At 34.4% G+C, this 23,691-nt stretch overlaps 1 protein-coding gene across 3 annotated transcripts in view; it reads left to right on the plus strand.

Moving 5' to 3' along the window:
- Positions 1-23,691, plus strand: part of LOC132113037 (molybdenum cofactor biosynthesis protein 1-like) — a 45,122-nt gene that overhangs the window by 3,451 nt on the left and 17,980 nt on the right. For 2 of the 3 annotated variants that reach the window (XM_059520829.1, XM_059520831.1), the window contains exons 2-4: positions 4,977-5,115; positions 6,016-6,183; positions 23,254-23,418. In XM_059520829.1, the coding sequence (XP_059376812.1) occupies positions 4,977-5,115; positions 6,016-6,183; positions 23,254-23,418 (472 nt within the window). The remainder of the gene's footprint in view (positions 1-4,976; positions 5,116-6,015; positions 6,184-23,253; positions 23,419-23,691) is intronic. The other variant, XM_059520830.1, reaches the window with a different exon arrangement.

A 23,691-nucleotide genomic window follows, 5' to 3' on the forward strand; every position in this document is an offset into this window, starting at 1 on the left:
GGTAGTGTATGGGGATATACAGTATAGAATACCGTTACGTCTATGGAGAGTCCCTGTAAACTACATAATGCGTGTGAAAGAGAGCGAGCGCGCGCGCGCGCGAGAGAGAGAACTAAAAAGCATGGTACACGGTGCTAGAAACATCATACAGCGCTGGCTGTTCCTGTCAGACTTCAGCGAGTTTATCCTCCTGATCAATAGTCCACATTCGCCATGGCGCTGCCCTGTTCGTGTTTTTTCTTCTGTGGTTTTCCTAGTTCATGATTGGTCAACTTCAGATAAATCAACAAATCGGCTCGTTCAACTGCACACATGTCACGAATTCAAACCGATAGCTCACGAACTTTTTAGACATGTTTAAAAATGATCGGGAGGTCGGGAAGTGCTCGTAAGCCACTCTGCTCGGCTCGTAATTCATCGCAAATGATACGAGCCGCGACCATACGAGCATACGCGATTTCCACACGATTGAAAAAAATCGCATGCGAACTCGTATGACAGCAAAAATCGCACCGTGTACGCCCGCCTTTAGAAAGCAGGCACAGTTTGAAGGGCTTTGTCGTTTTCGTGCAGCGCTTTGATTGGGCTCAGAAAAACTGTACGTAATAAAAGCACACGAATGAAACGTTGAAATTTCCAGTAAGGATTTAAAGCAGATGCAAAAAATAGTTTGTGAATAAGTGCAGTGTCCCTTGAGAGTAGCTCTACCGCTGAGTTAACAATGATGTTAATGTCACAGTATATTAATTCCGCTGAGCCAGAACAGCAGCTGATACAATGTGCGCTGCAGCACAATACAACAATATTTCTTCAAAAGCAGATCGTGGAGACATTTTTATCGTCCACAACCGAAAATATTAATATACTACCCTCGGCAGAAATCGAGGACAGGGGCAGACCGGGCAGCTAGGGCATTTTAGCGTTGGATAGTGATGTGTCGTTCGTGAATGAATCGTTCTTTTTGAACGAATCTTTTAGGTGAACGAATTGTTCTCGTTCACGCAATCCACTGACTCATATTTCTCGTTCACTGAAGTTCCTCCCTCCACAGCAGTGCGGCGCTAAAAGCAGCGCATGCGCAGTTCGGTGAACCGGGTAACTGAACTGTTTCATCCTGTCAAAGAGTTACTCAACCTCGAGCCAATAGCCTTCGAGTATGAGATGTGACAGAGCATGTGATTTGTTGAATGTAGTGAACGAATACACCCTTCAATGGACGAGTTTCATATGAGTTTGAACGAGATCTAGAGATCTTATCATTAGTGAATTAAATGACTGAACTGGCACACATGTCGTTAGTGAGCGAGTTAAATAAACGGATACATGTCGTTCGTGAATGAAATTAAAGGCACAATATGTAATTGTTCTGCTTTAAAAATAGCAGAAATCACTATATCTATGTTATATATTTTTTTAGTTGTGTACTTACATTATCCCAACAGTTTCCACAAACTTTCAAATTCGGAGAAAATTATAGTTTAATTAGAAGACACGGCATGTTTCTTTATTTCCGTTTTGTCGCCCCTCTATGGCGTCATATAACCTTTGACCCCTCTAGTTTATCTAACTTCCTGTGGAACCTGGCGGAACGCCAAATACAAAGGTGAACAGAAGCAAAGAAAAGACGAAAAAGAAATAGTAGCTAGCCTTGATCGAGACTATTATATTTTATATTTATATTGTTTATATTAGTATTTATACCTCAATCAATAACTTAGTTATGGATCATGATTATGCTTTGCCTGCACGTTCTGTGAAGCGCAAACGTATGGGTGAAATAAATGACCCGAGAAGGTTTTGGGACAAGAGAAGAAACAAGACACGGGTAAATATTAGAGCTTCATTTCCAAGATGGAGAGAGTTTCGTGACAAGCTGAAACTACAGAGAGATGCCAAACTTGCTTGCATTGTAATAAACAGGTATGCATCCATTCAGCTAACTGTATCTATTTGTATAATTTGTGAAACGATGATGTCTTGTGTAAAACGCAGACGGACTAGCTCTCATGTATAGTATAATGTAAATCCACTTTGTTCTATATCTAGCTGGATAAAGTAGCTTCAAATCCAGTTCACTATCTTGTTCGATATCATAGTATAAACGTAATTATAATTATTAACGAAAGGCGACCGTGTTTTTTAACATATATTACTACTAGCTAGATGGAATATTGATTTGATAGGGGTCTGATAATTCATATATCTCTCCGTTCGAAAAGATGTGATTGTCAAAATATTAATTTAGAATTAGTGCAGAATGTGGGGAGCGACAGAGCGCGTGTTCCAATGACAACTCCCATGAGCCCATGCTCTTTCCTGACGTCATCAAAGTACGTCTTATGTTATTATTTTGATTGAGTGACCCCTGGTGGCCAGAAATCCCATACTGTACGTTTAACTGGTACATGGCTTATCTCGTTCGTGAAGGAAATGAATGAGTAAACTGGGTTAGTCTGCTATTTAGCATGTCAATCTCGCAAAATGCAAAGCGCAGTTATAGACACTGTGCACATACGCTTGTTTTGATATTTAGCATACAGAACACCACGTTTAATCCCCGATTTATGAATGTGAATATATAATATACATACTGTCTGACCAAACAATTAAAATGCTAATTAGGCAAGAAAACCTCGTGCCTTGTTCATCTGAACAACTTAATTAGACTTTATATATCGAATGCGTTTATGCACACATTTTAATAAAGCAAGATCAGTTGTTGTAACAAGTGAATACGTTCGTTGACTTAAGACATAACACATAAAACACTCTTTTTTTGCCACCTGCTGGCATATTTTGTGTAATACGAAGAAATGATCACTGAACGAATCAGTGAACGATTCTGAACGAATCATTTTGGTGAACGAACTGAAAATGAACGAATCTCTTGGAAGAATCATAATTTCCACCGCTAGCGTTGGACCTCAAAGTCACAGGCGCAGCCGCAGAATTCTCTGACTTAAAAAAAAAAAAAAAAAAAAAAAAAAAAAATTGTTTCAGTCAAAATCACGCTGTTCCGCTCTCAATGCACTTTGATCCCATACGCTGTTCTGGGGTGGCAAAGCTCATTTGTGCCTCCTTTGTGGACACGCTACTGCTTTAAAGCTCTGCCAGGTAAACATTTCATTGGCGTTCTGTTCTCACATATTTAACTTTTTCTGAATCGTATCCTTGAAGCGCACGCGCACTGTCAAACAGCGCCAAACTGGATTTTTGTTGGGTCAGGCCCATCTGCTAGTGATGGAAAATATGCACAAAACAATCAACTTTAAAAATTTTATTTATCATCAGATGGACAGTCCATTTCTCAGGGGAGGCATGGCTTCTCCTAGGGGAGGCACTGCCTCCCCCAGCCTCCCCCTAGACACGCCCCTGTTATCAAAATCTGTAATATCTGTAAAAATTGTAGCAACCTCAGTTTTATACGGTTAAATTGATTCTGACCAAGGATTTTTATTTTTATTTTTTAAGCATTGGTCTCCCATTGTAGCATACATTTAAATCATGATAAACATAGTTAAAACAACACATATAGCACCTCAATACCATGGTTTAAAATATAACTATATGGTTTTTATGTAGCTTATTTGTATAAAACGGCAGTCTAAAAATATTCAGTATAAATGCACACATGCTGAAGCTTAATCACAAATACATACTATAATTATATATCATTACTCCTGTAATGAAATTCATCGTGAATATCACACATTTCTGCCACACTATCATGGTACAGTGAGTGTTACTACAGTAAATCCATTGTAAATGATAGCGACATGTAGATTGAAAAGCCTTCTGACTGTCTCGTTGCACACAGCTTTTTCTCCTGTTTGGCTTTAAAATAGTTTAAATAACAGAGTCATTTGTGTTCATCGCTCTATTCGCACTTCACACTGGATCTCACAGCCCTGTTTAGTGCTCATGTGACGGAGTAAAGCCATCTGCTCTAGTGAGCTCGCACTGCGTGGCAGTTTGAACTTTGATCTAAGCAGATAAATGGTCCGTGTGGCACAATTCAAATAAGTCGCGCTGTTTTGTTCCACTTTTGGAGCATTAACATTATACTGAAGATTTATCAAACTCTTCATATCGTTTTATCAAGGAAAATTATATTGCGATAATTATCGTTATCCAATTATCACCCAGCCCTACTCTGAAGCTACCAAGAGTTCAAAGACACTATTGTAACATGTTTGAAGCAATTTAAATTTATGACATTCAAACAGGTATATCCTATAAGATTGTTTTGATAGAGGGAAACAAGATGCTTTCCTAGTTTCAACATTACTTATTCTTCAGATATTTTTACACTTTTATAGTGTCAGCTGTATACAAAGTTACCAACATTTGGTTTTGAATACATATATATATTCTTCTATTTGTGTTCTAAAGTTATTTATAATAAATGAAGTTTACTGTTAAGTACAATGATGTCAGACTCGTTCTGGATAATAAAGTTTATTGTTAAATTGTTAAATGCCCTGCCTCCATTACATATTTTGTGGCATGATTATAAATGTTTGATTGTCACATTTGAGTTATCATTGCTAAAATTGCTAAAACAACAAAAATAGCTAAACTGAACATATTTTACCAACAGACCTACCAATATCTGTGTAAAAATGACATGATAAGCTACCATCTTCCTGAAGTAATTTTTAGCCCCTTGTAATTTGGCTCTGAATCACAGATGGAAATTGCCATTTTGACCCCCTCTACAAAATAGTGGATAACTCAGTAAATTTAATATTTTGGCTTTCATTACTATACATGTCTGTTAGCATGTAAAAAAAAATGTTAGCAAAATCAAATCAAAAATTGAGCCAGGGACCTGGATAACAAAAATTCACCCTTAATTTTGCAAAAGCTGAATGGATTATTTTTATTATTTTAATATTCGAAATCTGACTGTGAATGCAAACTATTTTGTTCTGCTGATTTATGATTTTATCATGTTTTATTTGTTTTTTCTATAGGTCGGAGAGCTTATGGTTCCAGGTAGTCAGAGGCGAGTCATGAAGGATGTCCTGCCTTTCTCAGCATTTCTTATGGACTCCTTTGGACGCAGGCATAATTACCTTCGCATATCTCTCACTGAAAAATGTAACCTCCGCTGTAAGTCTCTCATATAATATATGCTTTGTAAAAATACTTTTGCTTCTACTATAAATGCTTCTGGTCCAAATGAAGCCCTACTAAATAGTGATAAAAAATATTAGTGATTAGTATTACAGATATTCTACTGTAATATAAGTGATTAGTATTACAGATATTCTACTGTATTTTAACAGTTTATCCAGAATTAGTACATAATGGTTTTATTAATTGGGTCACACTTTATTTTCATAGACCACTCTAGACATTCTACTATGTTAGTAACTTTGCAGCTACAACAAATTCTCATTAATTTGCAAATACATGTCTACTAACTCTCAGAGTAGACCGTTAGGTTAGGTTTACATTTACATTTACATTTAATCATTTAACAGACGCTTTTATCCAAAGCAGCTTACAAATGAAAACAATAGAAGCAATCAGACCAACAAGAGAACAAAAACAGTATACAAGTGCCATGACAAGTCTCAGTTAGTCTAGTACAGAACACGTAGCCAGGTTGTTGTTTTTTTCTTTTTCTTTTTTCTTTCAAGAATATGATAGACAAGAAAAGAAAAGGTAAGTGCTAGTATTAGTTGGTTAAGTGCTGGTGAAAAAGATGTCTTTAGATGTTTTCTGAAAATAAGTAAAAACTCTTTTCGAGTAAAGCTGTTCGAATTGAGATCGGGAGGTCATTCCACCAGCTGGGCACAGTCCAGGAAAAGGTCCGTGAGAGTGATTTAGGTTTTCAAAATAAAGTGTCACCATTAATTGTAGCAATAAGCCACAAGAGGTTGTATATTACAGTGGTTTTAAATGAAATAATATTACTACAATAAAAAAAAAAAGGTTACACTTAAATATGCATGAATATTTGGTTCTGTGTTTCTCCATAATTTAGAATCAATAATGTTTCCTCAGGTCAATACTGTATGCCTCAGGAAGGGGTAATGCTTACCCCTCGCTCTCAGCTCCTAACAGCAGAAGAGTTGTTGATAATAGCCAGACTCTTTGTACAAGAGGGGGTAAACAAGATACGACTGACTGGAGGAGAACCTCTCATTCGCCCAGACATTCTGCCTATAATAGGTAATTGTTTCACCTTTTGTTAGTTTTGTAATTGCTTTTTACTTTGAAATATAACATGGTAGTGGTATAGGCATTTTGAAAACTACATCTTATGTTGAATGCCAGAGAGGATCCAGGGCACCTTGTCTCCAAAAATTTGATTGATGAGGGTCATAAAAGCCATCTGTTCTGGACACCTGTTTGTACACCCCCCTCCCCTCCCCTCCCTGTACACCCTCCAGTGACCTCAATATGAACTTATGAACCAAGGAGGAATTTCGGAGGGGGGGAGAAGTTGTGGGAAGCTATGTGCTTTTTTTTTAAACTTTGAAAAGGGGCGAAATCATGAAAATGGTGTAAGGGAAGATTTTATTAAGGTTTTAAATAAACAGTGTATTTCAAGAAACAGATTATAAACACATAGCAGCAATGGAAACAATGTAATGATCGTTTTCGTAGTTGGAAAAGTGTAACAACATTGTTAAAGTTGTTACAAATGAAATAAAACTAGGTTACTGGTTATTTATCTGATACAACCAAACGAGTCAAAACTATCAGATATGTTTTCGTTAAGCAATACGTGAAAAAGATGTGAGAGCTTGTAGCATTACAATTTAAAAATGGTGTTTTGTTACCAGTTAGAAAATAAAGAAAACTAGGTAATAGAGTTTTAGCATTTGTACCTTACCTCAAACTGAAAAAAAGAAACGAATGTAAAGCAGCGATACAAACCAAGAAAGTAGGCGTTTGTCACGTCGGGTGAAAAGTTAAAACAAAAGAAAAAAGATGGTAGACATTACGTGGATCTAAAATAAAATACACCAGACCCCGTCTTTAAAACACCAGCACCTAAAATAAAATACACCAGACCCCGTCTTTAAAACACCAGCACAAGATACTTGTCAAAACTATGTTGTACTTTACCACTAACTAAAATTTTACTGACAAGAGTTAAACAAAAGAAAAAAGAGATCTCACAGGAAAGTGTTATGACGTCCCCGGTAACGTTAGCTCGACTCAAAAAAAAGAAAAAAAAAGAAAAAAAAAGAAGCGACCGTAAAGCAATGTTATAAACCAAGAAAGTAGGCGTTTGTCACGTCGGGTGAAAAGTTAAAACAAAAGAAAAAAATAGGTAACTTAGGCATTTACGCGGATCTAAAAGAAAATAGCCTACATCAGACAAGATACTTGTCAAATCTATGCAGTACTTTACCACTAACTACAATTTTAAAAAGCGAGACTGTTAGATGAAAGAAAAAAAAAAGATCCTCCGGCAGAGTTGTGAAGCATCCGTAAAACAACCTCCCGGCACCGATGAACAGTTAGAATGAGGCTCGGGAATGCTCCGGGAAAAAAACCACGCCTCCAGCGCTAGAGAGGGCCGGGCAGGAGGCGTGATAGCAGCATTAAATAGATTTAAACGTTACAATAATTAAACTAAGTAGTTTTTAATAAATAGACATCAGTCCTTAATTAGTGCAAACTTTATATCCGTTTAAACATATGGTCAATTTTTACTTGTTAAATGATGTAGAACTATACGATTTTTATTTACTTTTAGGCTAGTCTTAAAAAAAAAACAAAGTTGAAAAAGCGTTATTTGTTTTTAATGTGTTAAGTTAATTACTTTAATCTATGACTAGTCTAAATTTAGACTATCTCCGTCGATATATTTTTTTTATTTTTGTCATGCTTAATTTCTCAAGCTATGTCAATTAACACACACACACACACACACACACACACACACACACACTCAACTGTTTCACAATATCGCATTTAACACAAAGTCCAGACACATGTATTTCATCTTATAAATAATGACTGATTAAGTGCAATGTGTCCAATTCTATGGTGAGATCTTCTCTTCTATTCCCAAAAATTCTCCATTCATTTCCAACTGGTCTTTGAATATTATATAAATGCTGGCATTTATTCTAACCAACCCATTTAATTTGACACATATCTTTTTATTTTTATTTATTTTTAATTAGACCTTTTATTTCTAATTTACTCATTGGAGTATTAAATAAGATGTCTGACATTTTAATGGTCCACTTTTATCTGGTCCACTACTTTCTTTAACTATATGTGTGGGTATCCATACAAAATAAATCTTTGTTATTGCTTGTATTCTGAACAAACTCTGTAAAATGCCTGACAAAATGCTTTGTCTAGTAGAAGCTTCACCACTCTTTAAACTTGATAGTACTGAAAATCAGTCTGAACATATGACTACTTTAATGTGTTCAACCCCACTGAAGAGCCAAAAATATGACAATCATTTCTGTAGTATAAACGGACGGATGATTAGATGTTCTTTCTGGTATTCTATGCTCTTTATTTTTAATCTAAACAAAAGACCTTGATGTTTTATTTTATTTTAATAAGCCACTCACACTTACTAACTTCTTATTAACTTATTAACTTCTGGCACGAAATTCTAGATTCATAAATGTATGTTTTTCAAAATTCCCCCACGTTTAGTGGCGTTTGAAGTGGAATTTGTGATGTATTTGGGGGCGTTAAAAGGCGTGAAAAGTCCCAAACCAAGACTTTTGTATTCTTCATTAGAGGACTTTGGTTTCTTAATGTGAAAATCTGTTACTCCCCACTACATTTTCTTTATCATTATATTTTTATTTTTTCTTAAGTGTTGTTTTATTTATTTTACATTTATTTTGTTTTATGATGTAATGGACGTCTTTATGTTTTTAATGTTTAAAGCATCGAATAAAAAATAAAAAACACACACTAACACTTCCCCAACCACCCTAATAACGTTGGTCGCAAAGGTTTAAATGTATGTTAAAAGAATTAAAGAAATGTTTTTAATAACAACACATCAGTTCTCATTCGATGAAAACATTCTACCTTGTTTTAATATTAGACCGATGTTTTAACTATAAAATTAGGTTTACATATACGATTTAATTATTTAATCTCAACAAAATTCCTTGTTGGAAAAAGTGTTGTTTTATTTAATTTTAATAAGTCACTCACACATACTTTAGTAGTCTAAACCCTTGAATACGTCTTTTATGTTGTCAATATTAACTTCTATCATTGCTATATCATTGCTATATCAATTAAAACATGCGTTTAGGCAAACACAAATACTAAACAGGAATGAATGTGATATGTCAAGATGGGCTTTTCTTGCCAAAGAAACTTTTACAACATTACAGGAAAGGCTAAATATTTCATCTCTAGTAGTGCGTAGAAACGCGTCTGGTGTCTTTATGTTAACTTTTACGACCATGTCAGACTTTAAAACATCTAAAGGTTTTTTGGAGGGGGGTTTGCAACTCAACTGTAATCTAATTAGTTTTCTGGGGGTTCTGGTGTTTTCCGTGATCAAAGGGTGACAATTTCAACTTTATGGGTTAGACCTGGATAGTAAGTTTAGCTGAAAGTTCATCTACTGGTCAAAAGGATGTGAAATCTTTTAACAAGTCAGACCATAGAAAAATGTAGTTTAATTCAAATTAATTTAGTTTATTTTAGTTACATTTATAATTTTATTAACCCCTAGATCTTTCAACCTCAACATAGATGTACTGAGAATGCAAACAAGTACACAAACACAACCATACAATCATAAACACACACACACACACACACACACACACACACACACACACACACACACGCACACACACACACACACAGATACAAATTTAAACATACAGAAAACATGAACATGTAACCAAACAAATACAAATATACACTCAAACAGGTACATAAATACACAAACAAACAAGCGTAGTCTACCTTGCTTTTTTCAAGTCTCAATACACCCAACACCCACACCCACACACACACACACACACACACACACATACTGTCCTTCTCCCGCGCTTATGTCGTGTTATCTAGTAAATAAACCAGACATATGTAGTTAAAAGTATCCCCATTTAACAATATAACAGGAAAGACATATATCGTCTCAAGTCGTGCATCGAAACGTGACTGTGTCCGGCGTCTGGTGTTGTCATTTAACCGCCAAAACCATCCAGTCATACATCCCAATGTTAGGATTAACAAGACAGAGGTTGTATATATATATATATATATATATATATATATATATATATATATATATATATATATATATCGTTAGTTTTTATTTTAATTACATTTATTATTTTTATTAACCCATAGATCTTTCAACCTCAACATAGATGTACTGAGAATGCAAACAAGTACACAAACACAACCATACAATCATAAACAAACAAACACACACACACACACACACACACACACACACACACAGATACAAATGTAGACATACAGAAAAACATTAGATGTCCTTTATCACTTTCCAAATGGGGTTGTTAACCATGATGTTTAAAATAGTTTAAAAAGTATTATTTTTTTAGCTTTCATGTAGGATTCATGTCAGCACTCAAATGTTTTTAGCAAGAGTCCAGAGACAGATGAAAATAGATGCGTGAAGAAAAAAATTTAAGAGTTTTTTAATGATAGACTAGTTGGTTTAGATTGTTTAAAACAACTGAGTTTATGCATTTCTCTTGAATGTGTGTACGGTAACTGTTGTATACATGAAGCAGAAGAAATACATAAACGCATTGTGGTTGATGTTAAACAATAAAAAATATATTATTTATATATCATAACTTACTTTCTTTTCAAAACACAATAAACATTCTTATGACTTTTTAAATGCGAACAACCGGTTTGGTTGGAAAATAAAAAATAAATAAAAACATATTAGGTTTCTTAGTTAGATTGCTTATAGTTTGTAGTAAAATCACATATATAAGCTAAAACATTTTTCTTTCAAACCACGCGGTTTTCACACACATTCCTCACAAAACTGCCGACAAAGACCTTAAGTTTTTGTTTTAACGTTTAGCTGTAACTGAGACCTTGGTGGAATTATTTTACGCAGTTTTGGGGAGGTTACTATGAACTTTGCAATAGGTTATAGATCACAAATGACCCTATTTAAAATCTAAAAGGTTGTGCAACTATATCAATTTCTTTAAAAAAGTAATGTAACTGATTACATTTTATTACATGTTTTAAGACTTGTAATGTTTTCAACCGTTAATCTTTTGAAACGTGTAAACAGGACGGGGTTAACAGTGCTCAACAACTAATGACCGTCAGACTTTTCAAAATCCTTCATCACTTAAATTAGGATTGTGATCGTGATTTCATTTTAAAGCACAACCACCACGAAATCAGATTTGCTTGGAGATTAAATACATAGAGAAGTTAGAGTAGTTAAGGTGGTTTATGAAATATATCAATTAAATCTGTACGTGTGTGAAAAAATATTCAGATGTAACATTTTCATAATTAACCGCAATTTAATTATTTTTTCTGTGACTAACTGATTACATTTTATTTTTGTAATCAAATGATATAATTTAGCTATATGTAACTAGTTGACCCTAACACTGCTTATGCATTCTGACAATAATAGATTGTGAAAGTGTTCATTATCCTCTTTAACTTAAAAAATGCGGACAGTGTCGCTTAACACTAGTTTGGCAAACAAGGGTTTGCTCTTAAAACAGCCACCAGACCCCCGACTTGAAAACACCGTGACAAGTATAGCCATTGCAGAAATTTATTATAGAGATGCAGTAAGATAAACTCTGGATGCACAGTTGACCGACTTATGACATGTTTACCATATTATTACAAGGCCCTGCTTACCTAGTTTTATGATGAAATATGTCTGTAAAAATAAACAAACATACACACAATCTCCAGAACGGGGTCTGATGATGGGGGTTCATCATTTCCTGATGAAGACAGACTGGATATTCAGACCACAGCAGCAGGACACGAATGTCTTTTTCTAAAGATAAAGACAATTATTTGGTTTCAGGACACACGAATCCTAATGGTTCACAAGATAACATGACAACGGTTGCTCCATTACAGCATAGCCAACCCTATTTTAACACATGTACAGTATATCGTATTATTCTTGAATATAGTCGTTTAGTCTAAATATGTGTTAACAGTTATTTATTGTTATTATATGTATTATATGTTTTTGTTTTACAAAGGGGTTCAATTTAATACATTTAACTAATACCTCATTCAAGCTACGTAGATCTTCAGGTCAGGGAACTACAATACCCATCATACACCTTTGCAAAGATTTCTACACTGTTTGTGAAGTATACGCTCCTTCCATGTTGTGATGTTACAAATCTCTTTTTTGTGATCTGTTTTAGTGATGCAAAGTCCGATTCACTTCTGAAAAATGATTCACTTGAACAGTTTAGTTCAATGAACCGATTCATAGGGCCCTTAAGTCATTTTCGCAGTTATTTCAGTACACATTTTTCTCTTCTAACAACTCAAGAGTTATTTTATTTCCGTGAATCATCTAAATAAATTTATTGTGTGAACACATATTGGTGGTTATTATCATCCGTTCATTTAAGTTAATGTTGAATCATCTAAATAAAGTTAACTGTGTGAACACATATTGGTGGTTATTGTCTTTTGTTCATTTAAGTTAGTGATGTTTGTGTTCGCAGTTTTAGGCACAGTGCCACTGTCGTTTGTTTAGCTTAAACATCAGTTTTTAGTCAGTTACAAAGGTGTCAGGCATTAAGTTTTTGTAGTTTTAACTAACCTTATTATGACAGAGTTACAGGTTTCGGGTGTTTTTGATGAGTGTAAGCGGTGAAAACTTAAATGTGACCGTCGAGTAACGTTAGCTACTCAAACGAAGACAAATTGTGTATGTGTTCATTAAGATGCCGAAATGAAAATAAGCGTACAAATATCCATAATGACAATAAGTACAATATACCCTAAAGACACAATAGCCCCCGCTAAGTACACCTAAAATTTGCTAGAGTGGTGAGATATTTACATTTACATTTATTCATTTAGCAGACGCTTTTATCCAAAGCAACTTACAGATGAGGACGGTGGAAGCAATCAAAAACAACAAAAAGAGCAATGATATATAAGTGATATAACAAGTCTCAGTTAGGTTAACACAGTACACGTAGCATGGGATTTTAAATAATATAATAAATAAAAAGAAAACAGATTGAATAAAAAAAGAATAGAGCAAGTTAGAGAACTTTACACACACACATATAAATAGATATAAAACGCAATGTTTTTCATAGCGTTACACTTTGAAACCAGAACGATTATGTTTCCATGATTTTGTTAGCTCTTTCTGTTTGAATCTGTTTACCGTAGTTTTCACCATCTTAATTGCAATGGTTTGGTCTTACGCTTAGGGCCTTATACGACTCGTTTTCCCAGTTTTTGGACTCGTGTAAGTGGGTCTCTTTGTTCATACAAAGCAATATTTCTGTGAATTTGGGTATTAAAATATTGCTTTAAACATCGTCTTCATTCGAGACGTTTACTTACCATCGTTATATTATACTAGTTTATATCAGATATAAGATATGTTGCTTATTATTATTGAATTGTTAACAAACAAACCAAAAAGTTTCTGAACTCAGAGAACAGAATAGCGAGTGAAGTGGATCAATCTTTTATTTCAACACTATATTGTTGAATATACATCAATGTAGTGAAGAAAATGATCAAATTGTCATTAAAAACAAATATGACATTACAGGCAATCTAACCAGAATAGAAAATCTCTGCAGATTAACATGTTTTGCTCCAATATAAAATCAACCAACGATGCAACAATTTCACAGGTCATAGAATCATAATTTTTGGAAGCCAACAGCACACATTGAGCTGTTACAGAGGTACACAGATAGAGAACGTCATTAACGTCCATCTCATCTTCACATTCAGACATCACTTCCAGAATTTTACGTGCAGAAACATACACCGGGTCCATTCCAGTTAAAAATATGCTCGTCAAATCAGGCCATGTATATTTCAGACTTCTTACAAGTTTCATTTGGCTACTGAGATTTTTTTCCCGCTTGCTATCGCCCGTACAATCGTGATTTGGGTCGCATTCCGCCGTGATGATCTTTTGCATCAGACCGATCATCTGTCCTCTGTAGTGTAGTTTAAAAACAGGGTTGATAATGTCTTTTATCTTTTATAATGTCTCAACAGCGCAGCTCCATTTACCCTCCATGGGTCTTTGTGCAGCATCAGACGACTTTTTCAGAATTCGATTCTTTCCAAGGCATAAACTTTGGCCCTAATCGATATAGAACTTTGTCGCCGAATGCGGATGTACTGTTTTAATTCACGATGAATTTCCGGTTTATAGATTTATTGTATAGTTTATTGTCCACAGCAGGCCACTGTAGCGTAGTAGTCTTTGTTGGTTTTAGTGATTGGACCCACCCTCAACCCCTTGTATGATGTACACGATAGGGGGGTTGTCGTCAGAAAAGTCATAAAGATTGGTCACGCCCAAGATGGCTCCGCTCAAGATGATCAAGATGATCACTCGAGTCGGCCGTGATATTTTTGTTTGTTTGTTAACAATTCAATAATAATAAGCAACATATCTTATATCTGATATAAACTAGTATAATATAACGATGGTAAGTAAACGTCTTGAATGAAGACGATGTTTAAAGCAATATTTTAATACCCAAATTCACAGAAATATTGCTTTGTATGAACAAAGAGACCCACTTACACGAGTCCAAAAACTGGGAAAACGAGTCGTATAAGGCCCTAAGCGTAAGACCAAACCATTGCAATTAAGATGGTGAAAACTACGGTAAACAGATTCAAACAGAAAGAGCTAACAAAATCATGGAAACATAATCGTTCTGGTTTCAAAGTGTAACGCTATGAAAAACATTGCGTTTTATATCTATTTATATGTGTGTGTGTAAAGTTCTCTAACTTGCTCTATTCTTTTTTATTCAATCTGTTTTCTTTTTATTTATTATATTATTTAAAATCCCATGCTACGTGTACTGTGTTAACCTAACTGAGACTTGTTATATCACTTATACATCATTGCTCTTTTTGTTGTTTTTGATTGCTTCCACCGTCCTCATCTGTAAGTTGCTTTGGATAAAAGCGTCTGCTAAATGAATAAATGTAAATGTAAATATCTCACCACTCTAGCAAATTTTAGGTGTACTTAGCGGGGGCTATTGTGTCTTTAGGGTATATTGTACTTATTGTCATTATGGATATTTGTACGCTTATTTTCATTTCGGCATCTTAATGAACACTTACACAATTTGTCTTCGTTTGAGTAGCTAACGTTACTCGACGGTGACATTTAAGTTTTCACCGCTTACACTCATCAAAAACACCCGAAACCTGTAACTCTGTCATAATAAGGTTAGTTAAAACTACAAAAACTTAATGCCTGACACCTTTGTAACTGACTAAAAACTGATGTTTAAGCTAAACAAACGACAGTGGCACTGTGCCTAAAACTGCGAACACAAACATCACTAACTTAAATGAACAAAAGACAATAACCACCAATATGTGTTCACACAGTTAACTTTATTTAGATGATTCAACATTAACTTAAATGAACGGATGATAATAACCACCAATATGTTCACACAATAAATTTATTTAGATGATTCACGGAAATAAAATAACTCTTGAGTTGTTAAAAGAGAAAAATGTGTACTGAAATAACTGCGAAAATGACTTAATGAACCAAACTGTTTAAGTGAATCATTTTTCAGAAGTGAATCGGACTTTGCATCACTAAAACAGATCACAAAAAAGAGATTTGTAACATCACAACATGGAAGGAGCGTATACTTCACAAACAGTGTAGAAATCTTTGCAAAGGTGTATGATGGGTATTGTAGTTCCCTGACCTGAAGATCTACGTAGCTTGAATGAGGTATTAGTTAAATGTATTAAATTGAACCCCTTTGTAAAACAAAAACATATAATACATATAATAACAATAAATAACTGTTAACACATATTTAGACTAAACGACTATATTCAAGAATAATACGATATACTGTACATGTGCTAAAATAGGGTTGGCTATGCTGTAATGGAGCAACCGTTGTCATGTTATCTTGTGAACCATTGGGATTCGTGTGTCCTGAAACCAAATAATTGTCTTTATCTTTAGAAAAAGACAATCGTGTCCTGCTGCTGTGGTCTGAATATCCAGTCTGTCTTCATCAGGAAATGATGAACCCCCATCATCAGACCCCGTTCTGGAGATTGTGTGTATGTTTGTTTATTTTTACAGACATATTTCATCATAAAACTAGGTAAGCAGGGCCTTGTAATAATATGGTAAACATGTCATAAGTCGGTCAACTGTGCATCCAGAGTTTATCTTACTGCATCTCTATAATAAATTTCTGCAATGGCTATACTTGTCACGGTGTTTTCAAGTCGGGGGTCTGGTGGCTGTTTTAAGAGCAAACCCTTGTTTGCCAAACTAGTGTTAAGCGACACTGTCCGCATTTTTTAAGTTAAAGAGGATAATGAACACTTTCACAATCTATTATTGTCAGAATGCATAAGCAGTGTTAGGGTCAACTAGTTACATATAGCTAAATTATATCATTTGATTACAAAAATAAAATGTAATCAGTTACAGTCACAGAAAAAATAATTAAATTGCGGTTAATTATGAAAATGTTACATCTGAATATTTTTTCACACACGTACAGATTTAATTGATATATTTCATAAACCACCTTAACTACTCTAACTTCTCTATGTATTTAATCTCCAAGCAAATCTGATTTCGTGGTGGTTGTGCTTTAAAATGAAATCACGATCACAATCCTAATTTAAGTGATGAAGGATTTTGAAAAGTCTGACGGTCATTAGTTGTTGAGCACTGTTAACCCCGTCCTGTTTACACGTTTCAAAAGATTAACGGTTGAAAACATTACAAGTCTTAAAACATGTAATAAAATGTAATCAGTTACATTACTTTTTTAAAGAAATTGATATAGTTGCACAACCTTTTAGATTTTAAATAGGGTCATTTGTGATCTATAACCTATTGCAAAGTTCATAGTAACCTCCCCAAAACTGGGTAAAATAATTCCACCAAGGTCTCAGTTACAGCTAAACGTTAAAACAAAAACTTAAGGTCTTTGTCGGCAGTTTTGTGAGGAATGTGTGTGAAAACCGCGTGGTTTGAAAGAAAAATGTTTTAGCTTATATATGTGATTTTAATACAAACTATAAGCAATCTAACTAAGAAACCTAATATGTTTTTATTTATTTTTTATTTTCCAACCAAACCGGTTGTTCGCATTTAAAAAGTCATAAGAATGTTTATTGTGTTTTGAAAAGAAAGTAAGTTATGATATATAAATAATATATTTTTTATTGTTTAACATCAACCACAATGCGTTTATGTATTTCTTCTGCTTCATGTATACAACAGTTACCGTACACACATTCAAGAGAAATGCATAAACTCAGTTGTTTTAAACAATCTAAACCAACTAGTCTATCATTAAAAAACTCTTAAATTTTTTTCTTCACGCATCTATTTTCATCTGTCTCTGGACTCTTGCTAAAAACATTTGAGTGCTGACATGAATCCTACATGAAAGCTAAAAAAATAATACTTTTTAAACTATTTTAAACATCATGGTTAACAACCCCATTTGGAAAGTGATAAAGGACATCTAATGTTTTTCTGTATGTCTACATTTGTATCTGTGTGTGTGTGTGTGTGTGTGTGTGTTTGTTTGTTTATGATTGTATGGTTGTGTTTGTGTACTTGTTTGCATTCTCAGTACATCTATGTTGAGGTTGAAAGATATATGGGTTAATAAAAATAATAAATGTAATTAAAATAAAAACTAACGATATATATATATATATATATATATATATATATATATATATATATATAAAACACCCTCTGTCTTGTTAATCCTAACATTGGGATGTATGACTGGATGGTTTTGGCGGTTAAATGACAACACCAGACGCCGGACACAGTCACGTTTCGATGCACGACTTGAGACGATATATGTCTTTCCTGTTAAATTGTTAAATGGGGATACTTTTAACTACATATGTCTGGTTTATTTACTAGATAACACGACATAAGCGCGGGAGAAGGACAGTATGTGTGTGTGTGTGTGTGTGTGTGTGTGTGTGTGGGTGTGGGTGTTGGGTGTATTGAGACTTGAAAAAAGCAAGGTAGACTACGCTTGTTTGTTTGTGTATTTATGTACCTGTTTGAGTGTATATTTGTATTTGTTTGGTTACATGTTCATGTTTTCTGTATGTTTAAATTTGTATCTGTGTGTGTGTGTGTGCGTGTGTGTGTGTGTGTGTGTGTGTTTATGATTGTATGGTTGTGTTTGTGTACTTGTTTGCATTCTCAGTACATCTATGTTGAGGTTGAAAGATCTAGGGGTTAATAAAATTATAAATGTAACTAAAATAAACTAAATTAATTCGAATTAAACTACATTTTTCTATGGTCTGACTTGTTAAAAGATTTCACATCCTTTTGACCAGTAGATGAACTTTCAGCTAAACTTACTATCCAGGTCTAACCCATAAAGTTGAAATTGTCACCCTTTGATCACGGAAAACACCAGAACCCCCAGAAAACTAATTAGATTACAGTTGAGTTGCAAACCCCCCTCCAAAAAACCTTTAGATGTTTTAAAGTCTGACATGGTCGTAAAAGTTAACATAAAGACACCAGACGCGTTTCTACGCACTACTAGAGATGAAATATTTAGCCTTTCCTGTAATGTTGTAAAAGTTTCTTTGGCAAGAAAAGCCCATCTTGACATATCACATTCATTCCTGTTTAATATTTGTGTTTGCCTAAACGCATGTTTTAATTGATATAGCAATGATATAGCAATGATAGAAGTTAATATTGACAACATAAAAGACGTATTCAAGGGTTTAGACTACTAAAGTATGTGTGAGTGACTTATTAAAATTAAATAAAACAACACTTTTTCCAACAAGGAATTTTGTTGAGATTAAATAATTAAATCGTATATGTAAACCTAATTTTATAGTTAAAACATCGGTCTAATATTAAAACCAGGTAGAATGTTTTCATCGAATGAGAACTGATGTGTTGTTATTAAAAACATTTCTTTAATTCTTTTAACATACATTCAAACCTTTGCGACCAACGTTATTAGGGTGGTTGGGGAAGTGTTAGTGTGTGTTTTTTATTTTTTATTCGATGCTTTAAACATTAAAAACATAAAGACGTCCATTACATCATAAAACAAAATAAATGTAAAATAAATAAAACAACACTTAAGAAAAAATAAAAATATAATGATAAAGAAAATGTAGTGGGGAGTAACAGATTTTCACATTAAGAAACCAAAGTCCTCTAATGAAGAATACAAAAGTCTTGGTTTGGGACTTTTCACGCCTTTTAACGCCCCCAAATACATCACAAATTCCACTTTAAACGCCACTAAACGTGGGGGAATTTTGAAAAACATACATTTATGAATCTAGAATTTCGTACCAGAAGTTAATAAGTTAATAAGAAGTTAGTAAGTGTGAGTGGCTTATTAAAATAAAATAAAACATGTGTCTGGACTTTGTGTTAAATGCGATATTGTGAAACAGTTGAGTGTGTGTGTGTGTGTGTGTGTGTTAATTGACATAGCTTGAGAAATTAAGCATGACAAAAATAAAAAATACATATCGACGGAGATAGTCTAAATTTAGACTAGTCATAGATTAAAGTAATTAACTTAACACATTAAAAACAAATAACGCTTTTTCAACTTTGTTTTTTTTTTAAGACTAGCCTAAAAGTAAATAAAAATCGTATAGTTCTACATCATTTAACAAGTAAAAATTGACCATATGTTTAAACGGATATAAAGTTTGCACTAATTAAGGACTGATGTCTATTTATTAAAAACTACTTAGTTTAATTATTGTAACGTTTAAATCTATTTAATGCTGCTATCACGCCTCCTGCCCGGCCCTCTCTAGCGCTGGAGGCGTGGTTTTTTTCCCGGAGCATTCCCGAGCCTCATTCTAACTGTTCATCGGTGCCGGGAGGTTGTTTTACGGATGCTTCACAACTCTGCCGGAGGATCTTTTTTTTTTCTTTCATCTAACAGTCTCGCTTTTTAAAATTGTAGTTAGTGGTAAAGTACTGCATAGATTTGACAAGTATCTTGTCTGATGTAGGCTATTTTCTTTTAAATCCGCGTAAATGCCTAAGTTACCTATTTTTTTCTTTTGTTTTAACTTTTCACCCGACGTGACAAACGCCTACTTTCTTGGTTTATAACATTGCTTTACGGTCGCTTCTTTTTTTTTTTTTTTATTTATTTATTTTTTTTTTTATTTATTTTTTTTTTTTTTTGAGTCGAGCTAACGTTACCGGGGACGTCATAACACTTTCCTGTGAGATCTCTTTTTTCTTTTGTTTAACTCTTGTCAGTAAAATTTTAGTTAGTGGTAAAGTACAACATAGTTTTGACAAGTATCTTGTGCTGGTGTTTTAAAGACGGGGTCTGGTGTATTTTATTTTAGGTGCTGGTGTTTTAAAGACGGGGTCTGGTGTATTTTATTTTAGATCCACGTAATGTCTACCATCTTTTTTCTTTTGTTTTAACTTTTCACCCGACGTGACAAACGCCTACTTTCTTGGTTTGTATCGCTGCTTTACATTCGTTTCTTTTTTTCAGTTTGAGGTAAGGTACAAATGCTAAAACTCTATTACCTAGTTTTCTTTATTTTCTAACTGGTAACAAAACACCATTTTTAAATTGTAATGCTACAAGCTCTCACATCTTTTTCACGTATTGCTTAACGAAAACATATCTGATAGTTTTGACTCGTTTGGTTGTATCAGATAAATAACCAGTAACCTAGTTTTATTTCATTTGTAACAACTTTAACAATGTTAATAAGTTAATAAGAAGTTAGTAAGTGTGAGTGGCTTATTAAAATAAAATAAAAGGTCATAATCAAGGTCTTTTGTTTAGATTAAAAATAAAGAGCATAGAATACCAGAAAGAACATCTAATCATCCGTCCGTTTATACTACAGAAATGATTGTCATATTTTTGGCTCTTCAGTGGGGTTGAACACATTAAAGTAGTCATATGTTCAGACTCATTTTCAGTTTTATCAAGTTTAAAGAGTGGTAAGGTGGTAAGGTAAGATAATCAATGTTGTTACACTTTTCCAACTACGAAAACGATCATTACATTGTTTCCATTGCTGCTATGTGTTTATAATCTGTTTCTTGAAATACACTGTTTATTTAAAACCTTAATAAAATCTTCCCTTACACCATTTTCATGATTTCGCCCCTTTTCAAAGTTTAAAAAAAAAGCACATAGCTTCCCACAACTTCTCCCCCCCTCCGAAATTCCTCCTTGGTTCATAAGTTCATATTGAGTTCACTGGAGGGTGTACAGGGAGGGGAGGGGGGTGTACAAACAGGTGTCCAGAACAGATGGCTTTTATGACCCTCATCAATCAAATTTTTGGAGACAAGGTGCCCTGGATCCTCTCTAATGCCATAATGTCTGCAATTGTGAAATGACAATCAGTTCATACTATTAAAGGGATAGTTCACCCAAAAATCTAAATTATGTCATTAATAACTCACCCTCATGTTGTTCCAAACCCGTGAGACCTCCGTTTATCTTCGGAACACAGTTTAAGATATCTTAGATTTAGTCCGAGAGCTCTCAGTCCCTCCATTGAAACGGTGTGCACGGTATACTGTCCATGGTTAGAAAGATAAGAAAAACATCTTCAAAGTAGTCCATGTGAAATCAGAGGGTCAGTTAGAATTTTTTGAAGCATCGAAAATACATTTTGGTCCAAAAATAGCAAAAACGATGACTTTATTCAGCATTGTCTCCCTGTCTGATGTGAGAGAGTTCAAAACAAAGCAGTTTGTGATATCCGGTTCGCGAACGAATCATTCGATGTAACCGGATCTAGTTGAGTAATTCATTTACTCAAACAGTACACTGACTGAACTGCTGTGAAGAGAGAACTGAAGATGAACACCAGGCCGAGCCAGATAACGAAACGAAAGACTGACTCGACTTGATTCTGAAGTGATTCTGTGCTAATGTTATGAGCCCAGGTAAACCGATGTTTGTATCAAGGGAAATCATCGCCAATGACGCCATTACGTTGAGCGCAAAAGAACAGGTGAACTGTGTTCTTCAACCGGTTTATTGAATCTAACTGTCCGAAAGAACTATTGGTGATCCGAAAACCGATGCAACCGGTTCTTGACTCGTGAACGAGTCATTGTTTCGCTTATTATCTGGCTCGGCTCGGTGTTCATCTTCAGTTCTCTCTTCACAGCAGTTCAGTCAGTTTACTGTTTGAGTAACTGAATTACTCCGGGATATCGATTTGTTTGGACTCAGAGGGAGTGTCAGCCACATTAAAAAAGTTAACAGCTTAAGTCATTTGTGGATTAATGCATATTGAAGACGAAAACCGTTTAAAACGATTAAGTTCGATTTGGTGAACTGGTTCAAAAAGATGCAGTTACGTCGAATGATTCGTTCGCGAACCAGATATCACAAACTGCTTTGTTTTGAACTCTCTCACAACAGACACGGAAGAGAAGACAATGCTGAATAAAGTCATAGTTTTTGCTATTTTTGGACCAAAATTTTTTTCGATGCTTCAAAAAATTCGAACTGACCCTCTGATGTCACATGGACTACTTTGATGATGTTTTTCTTACCTTTCTGGACATGGACAGTATACCATACACACAGTTTCAATGGAGGGACTGAGAGCTTTTTTTTTTCTACATCCGATCTGGGCCACTTCCAAATGTTGATTTTAATTGGATACATATCTGAAATCTGGAAATCAGACCCATAAAGATAGCATTTTAATGTCTGCATGCTGTATATGCCCATGCATTTTATAATAATGTAAACAAAGTGAAATGTAAAATGGTGGGCCAAAAAAATCGTATATGGTCAAACAATTAAGACTTTTGAGTGTAAATGCAGCCTAGGAATGATAATAATTTTGTTTGTCTGAATTTTTTGCACTTTATTCTGCATAACTTGCATGACAAAACAATGTTACACTCAAAAACACTAATTAAACGTGTGTGTATATATATATATATATATATATATATATTTATTTTTTTATTTTTTTAATAGTTATCTTTTTTTTCTTTCTTTATGAAAGCGGAACTTAGGAAGTTGGAGGGTCTGAAGACCATTGCAGTCACCACAAATGGGATGAATTTGACCCGACTGTTGCCCAGTCTAAAGAAAGCTGGAGTGGATCTACTCAACATCAGTCTAGACACTCTGGTCCCTGCAAAATTTGAGTTCATCGCTAGACGAAAAGGTACTAGGTCCTAGCTCCAAAATGGTTTATAAACTACAAAAGTTTATATTCCTGCAGGACGGCTAGATAGGTGCAGAAAGAACGCATAAGGTGTGTCAAATTCTCAATACAAATCATCGTATTGATGACAAAATTAATCTGACTTCTATACCCTGTAACATACAACTCAGTCAACCTCCAGTTGTCAATAACATTATACAATACCAATAAAATACTGTACTTCCCTTACAAAAGTATGGTGATGGTGTCCCGTCAAGAAGCTACTATCACTAC

The sequence above is a fragment of the Carassius carassius genome, chromosome 32, assembly GCF_963082965.1.
Source record: "Carassius carassius chromosome 32, fCarCar2.1, whole genome shotgun sequence".
In the NCBI taxonomy this organism is placed as follows: domain Eukaryota; kingdom Metazoa; phylum Chordata; class Actinopteri; order Cypriniformes; family Cyprinidae; genus Carassius; species Carassius carassius.